This window comes from Ceratotherium simum, chromosome 5 (genome assembly GCF_057802395.1).
Source record: "Ceratotherium simum simum isolate JZ-2026a chromosome 5, ASM5780239v1, whole genome shotgun sequence".
Taxonomy (NCBI): Eukaryota; Metazoa; Chordata; class Mammalia; order Perissodactyla; family Rhinocerotidae; genus Ceratotherium; species Ceratotherium simum.
The window spans coordinates 52,670,805-52,676,849 of record NC_141904.1 but is presented as its reverse complement, the minus strand read 5'-3'; the positions used below and the strand labels follow the sequence as shown (position 1 = coordinate 52,676,849).

The following is a 6,045-nucleotide window of genomic DNA, read 5'->3' as shown; positions in this document are numbered from 1 at the left end:
CCCGCCCCGCCCCCGGCCCCGGCCCGCCCCCAGCCCCTCCTCCGTTCCTCCTCACTCCCGATCTTCCGCTCCCAACTGGGCCTCCGCCTCCCTCCAGACTCCTCCACCACTCCTCGCCCTGCGCCTCCGGCTCCTGTTCTTCGCAAGACCACGGACCTGGAGCTGTCCGCCGCGTGGTGCTGAATCCTCGGGCGCTCCACCTCGCGGTCTGACTGCGTTCCAGAGAGCGGCCGCTGGCAAGGGGCACAGGGCTGGGAAGGTCACTGAGCCCCAGGAGGTGCGCACAGTGCTATGGATTCCCATCTGCAAGCGTGGAGGGGCTGGCCCTAGAGTTGCAGGGTGCCATTGGGAGGTAGTTAAGGGGGCACGTGGGAGATAGGTGGACCGCTTAGCATGCTGCGACAAGTCTGTCCCTATCTTCACATCCATTCTCCCTACCCATGGACTGCAGCTCAGTCCCTAAGCCAGGCCTGGGGCAGGGGCATGTGTCTTTGGCCCCATGTGAGAGTTGGGGCCTGAGTCACTAGAAGGAAGAAATGGGGAGGGGGTCCGAGTAGGATGAGGCCTCAGCCTCTTCCTTTCTGCAGATGACCTTTAAATCTGCTACTCTCCCCCCCGACACACTCAGCTCTGACCTCCCCCACCTCTGCCCTCCAGTAATCCCCACTCTCATGTGAAAAGGGTATTTATGGCAAAGAGATATCAACCTGGGGTGGGGGTGGGGGCTGCAGGACCAGGGACTAGGGTCAACCCTGAGGGACATGCTGGGGCTGGCAGAGGAATCTGGGAGGGGAGGGGGCTGGGGAAGAGGTTCCTGAAACTGGCTGCTGTGTGGGAGGGAGTGGGAGCTGGAGCCCAAGCAGAGGGAGGACAGCTCTGAGAAGACGCTTTTGACTCTTCTTCCTTCCTGCAGCAGAATGGGGAAGGACACCTCTGGGTAGGGGGTGGTAGATAAGCTATAGCACCAGACTGTGGTGAAGGATTTGGGGAGGGGGCCTACACCCAGATTTAGCCCCAGAGCCTGTGCTATCTGTCCCCAGCTGCCCACACAAATACATACACCCAGCTTTACACACAGAGCTGTACATGTGGACACGGCCACACACGCAGCAGTACACATATACACACATCCACACACACAGCTGTACGTACGGACACAGTCACATACATATAGCTGTATACGTGGACATGTTCACACATTAATAGTAGTACTCATGAATACAGCTGCACAGACCTATAGCTTTACATGTGGACACAAGGAAAAACACATAGCTTTACATAAAAACATACAACCACATACACCTAGCTGTATACAGACACACAGACACACACAGATAGCTGTACATGGACAATGCTCCCATAGTGATGATCCTAGCTTTCCAGCCTCACACCCCTATAATACAAACACAGACAGTTAGACACATAAAGCACAGCAACACGTGCACATAGCCATCCACATGAATACAGCCACGACCAACCACAATCACATCCTGATGTCCACTTGGGCACAGCCTAACCCAGGACCACCACCAGCAGACCCATCCATGGTTACACAGAACCAAAGGCATGTATGCATGTGCGTACACACACACACAGGTACACAAGCACTGGCAGGCAGAGCAAGGACATCCTCACCTGCTGGGCAGATAGCAGCATGAGCACAGGCACACTCGAGCCACAGACACAAAGGCATCCCTTGGAGGCAGACAAAGGCAGGCTATGAGCTCCCCACTCCTAAATCCTGGAGGGCACTCCATGCTCAGCTCTCACACCCCCTGCCCTGCTCTGCCCGTTCTCAAGCAGCCTGGGGGAGATTCTGGGGCTGCTGCCACAGAGAGGCAGCTGTCAATTGGGGCCACAGAGCAGGGAGTGCAGGGCCTCCAATACCCCCTTCCTCCACCCACCCGAGGACACCTGGCCACATTCCTTCCTCTCCTCGGGCTGGGAGTGCTCCTGCCCACTCCCAGCCTATCTGTACAGGGCTCCCCAAGGTGGAACAAACAAACAAATGCACAGCCCAAATCCAGGTGAAACAAGAAAATCATTTGCTTTATTCTGGGTCCTGGAAGCTCCAATGTAAATCTGAAAAAAGATGTAATAGGGGCGGCAGCCCAGGGGGCTGGGTGCAGTAAACAGTCCCTGGCTCCTATGGCCCTAGGAGCAGAGCGAGCAATGAGAAGAAGGCTTGGCTAGAGGCCTGGGGCAGTGGAAGTCAGATCGCCCTGAGACCCCTGGCCCCAGCCTGGGCCCGGGAGGTGAAGGAGAAAGAGGGCTGGAGAGTCTGCTCAGTTCCTTAGCATCTGCACCACGTGAGGGTGTGGGCCACAGGTTACTCCTCGCCCTTCTCAGGGGTACTGGGCTCCCGGGGCCACTTGGCTGTTCCCAGGGGCTCGGCCTCAGGGTTCAGCCTTGGCTCCCCCAGGGGTCCGTCACCCTCCAGGTCCAGCTCCTCAAAGGATGAGCCACTGGCACCCGACTCGCTATAGCTTTGCTCGCTGCGGGTGTCACTGTCGTCCCAGCCACGGCTGCTCACCCCAGGGGACAGCGTAGCAGCTGAAGTCTCCCGGCTGCCAGGACCCACCTCCGGGCTTACAGAACTCGTGTCACTCATCGTGTCAGCTCCTGGGCCAGGAATAGGGCGCACAGGTTAGCTAGGACCTCCGCCTCCTCCTCCAAGGAGAGGACAGAGGCTCTACCACCAGCCCAGCATACACAGTGTGCTCATTAATAATAAAGCTGCCCCTGGCTCAGGAGGCTCATTCCAGCTGCCCTCTGCCCTCTGCCCTCTGCCCTGACTGGGGCTGCACTGACAGGGCAGAAGGCGAGAGCGGGGAGGGAGGGAAGAAAGGAGGGTAGCCTGCTGTGCACTCCTCTCCTTACCCTGAATTAGCCTCAGCTCCCTGCACTCTCACAAAGCCTGCTGCCCGCCTCCCCCCCTCAACAGTCCATTAAGGACCACTCAGCCCAGAGGTGAAGAGCTGAGGGTAGAACAAAGAGACTCAAGTAGTGTCCCTTCCTCCACCCCCCATTTCAGGCTTGGAGAGAGGTTTGTTTGGACAAACTTTGGTCAGCTCTAGAACATTGCCCATAAAGCATGAGGACGGGAAAATGGACCAGGAGGCCTGGCCTACTCTCCTGCCCACTGTACCCCCTCTCCCTCATGCAGGGCTCCCCAAGGAGCATCCATATTCAGGAAGTCTGTGCTTCCCGGCCTGTGCTTCTGGCTGAGCCCTGATCCGAGGAGGATGCTGGGGCAGAATTGGGATGGAGAAGTCTCGAGAAATCCTCAACCAGTTGCACAGAAGGAGAGTGCTGGGATGAAGCATTTTAAGGGCTTTCTTCCTCTATGCCTGGGTCATCCCAGAGGAGCCCTTACCCACCCCAAACAATGGTGGTTCCTGAGCCACAAAGCAGCATGAGAGCACTCTGCTGGTGGCTGGAGAGCCCTGGGACAGTGCTGAGCTGGGCTGAGGGTCCAGATCCCTCCCAGCCTGCTCCTTCGACCCCCAACATGTCCTCCAGACAAGCAGCCCCTTCATCTGCCCTGTTCAGGAGCAACCCCTCAATTCATCTCCCCAGATCAGAGGCACTGACAGCAGTTGGGGGGTGGAAACAAGGGGCAAAGAGCTCAGGCCCACTGTGTAGGAATCCAGACATGGATTCCTACACAATGAGAGAAGGCCCATATGCCTCCCCTCCTGTGTGAGAGGGAGAGGGGCAGCTGTTGAATATCACAGAAGGTGAGGGTTGGGCTAGCTTCCCCAGATCCTGTCTCCATGGTGATGGAGTCCCGAGTCAGACACAGGTGGGGACTGCTTGGCATTTGGACTTGGCATGGAACTTTCATTGAGCCTCAGCTGGAGCCTATGGTCGGGGTGGGGGGATTTGGGGTCTGCTCCCCGAGGCCCCAAGAATATGCCCTCTGGGTCCTACTGGCAGAGGTGAGTTGAGCTCTGGAAGTGCCAGGGTGTTGGCCCAGGGCCCTCTTCTTGCTGGGGCCCCAGTCTTGGCTCCCAGCATGGAGGCATTCAAGGTGAGCCCGAGCTATGCCCCAAGTTATAGGTAGTTCCCTCTGACCCTGGCACTCACTCCTTAAATGATGATCAGTGCCCTAGGGGCTGCAGGCCTGAAAGGAACAAAGCAAGGGGATAGTTTCTCCCTGGCCCCACTGAAATGTCATGTTCTACCCACCCACCCACTCACTGGCTCTCTTGGGACCTGGGTATGGGAATCTGCCTGCTTGCCTCCTCCCTCTCCTAGCTCCTAGGCAGGAGTGATCAGAGGAAGGAGCCCAAGGGTGCCCCTTCAGGCCAGGGCCCACCATGCTGGGATGGGGACAGCCCCTGGGGACATGTGGACACTTTCTGGCAAAGGAGTCCAAGGCAAGGAAGCGGCAGCCCTCCAGCCCCACCAAGGGCTGCACAGGAGGAAGTCCCAGAGTCCTGGGCCTGTGTCCCAGGGCAGAAGAGGCCAGGCAAGACAGGGCAGCACCTAAATTCCCAGGACTGCTGGGGCAGGGAATGAAGCTGCCACCTTCACCCCAGTCCCTCCCTCCTCCACTGCCCACAGCCAGTGCAAAGAGATCAAATATTCATCGCGTCTCTGGAGCTAAATAATACATCAATGTAATAACAGGCACAAGGCAGCTAATCATCCCCTTTCATCTTCCAGCCCAAGAGGGGCCTCAGCGGGGAGGCAGGCAGGGACAGGCCAAGCCTTGGGTGGCCAGGCGCCCACCACACACTGCCGCGCAACTGGCATGCACCTGGCAGGCAGACACCCGAAGTCCGCCCCAGATATCAGGGCAGACCTGTCAGAAATGGGCAGACCCCTCGGCCCCCACACCAGGGAGTGGGCAGGCAGGCTGGTGGGGAGGACAGGCCAAGGAGCTGGTGGGGGGTGGGAGCTTTGGCTGCAGCCAGCTGTAGCAGAGGCCAAGCAGTCCTTGAACACCCCTGGCAGGCAGTGTTTGGGAGGGAAGTTGGGTGGGTGGGCCAAGGAGTGGGGCGCAGGCAGTAGAGGGAGGTTGAAGGAAGATCAAAGCACTCCCCATTCCTGCCCACAGGACTGCTTGCGCCTGCTGACCTTGTGCCACATCCTGTGCTGAAGAGTGTCTGCCGGGCACTACTAGGCGGGTGGGAGCAGTGCTCCATGGAGGTAATTAAGTGGCAGATGAAGTTAACTGTGTTGGACATGGCCCCCAGGGAGTGGAGACTGCCTCCCAGTACCCCTCTGCCCCTGCCAACACATGCCTCTCTAGGATGACCTTGACTATTGAAGACTGGATGGACAGAGGGAGCCTCCTAAAGAAGGAGGTGAAGAGGGATAGCCGCTCTCCTCCCAGCCCTGCAGCACTCCCACAGGTCATGGACTTTGAGAGTCACACAAGGCTCCACCAGCATGGCCAAGGGTTGGACCCCTTGGGACCACTTGGGATGTTACCAGAAGACCCCCTCACCCCTGGGGACAGCCCAGGGTCACAAGAGCTCATGGCAAGGGGGTGGGCTGAGAGCAGGCGAAGCAACTGGCCTGGTCCTGGGGTTGTTGCTCTGGACTGCTGCTGAAGGCTGTTCTGGTGGAAGGGGCAGGGCCCTGATCTCCTGGCTCCCCTGTGCAAGCTCCCTGGTTGCTCTGTGGCAGGGAGAAAGCAGCTGGCTCTGGGCAGGGCCCCATACTGGGGACAAGAGAACACCTTCTTCCCTCCGCACCTTCCAGATCCAGTGCCAATCTCATTTCCTGATGAGCCCCACCCAACTGATGCCTTTCCTGAGCAGCCTCAGCCCCCTCCCATGAGCAACTGGAACCTGTCTGTGATCTGTGTTTCCAAGAGTACTCCTGTTGCATCTGAAGGGGATCCGGGCAGGGTCTTTGTATCTGTGTTGCCAGGGATAACATGTGTGAATCCACATCTACATGGATCCACATGTCTGGGAACAGGCAACTCTGCATGTGGGTCCTGAGGAAGGCAGGTGTCCTTCCTCCACCTCTGCCAAGCTTAGCCTAGACACCCACAGTGCCAACCCAGCCAGGGAGGAGCCTCCTCAA

The 6,045-nt window shown here is 58.3% G+C and overlaps 1 protein-coding gene across 4 annotated transcripts in view; it reads right to left on the bottom strand.

Annotated features, from left to right (window-relative positions):
* Positions 1–2,022: 2,022 nt before the first annotated feature.
* The window catches only part of TEX264 (testis expressed 264, ER-phagy receptor), a 30,607-nt gene continuing 26,584 nt past the window's right edge, over positions 2,023–6,045 (bottom strand). For 3 of the 4 annotated variants that reach the window (XM_087431113.1, XM_087431116.1, XM_087431114.1), the window contains one exon: positions 2,023–2,622. In XM_087431113.1, the coding sequence (XP_087287239.1) occupies positions 2,330–2,622 (293 nt within the window). In that variant the 3' untranslated portion in view covers positions 2,023–2,329. The other variant, XM_087431115.1, reaches the window with a different exon arrangement.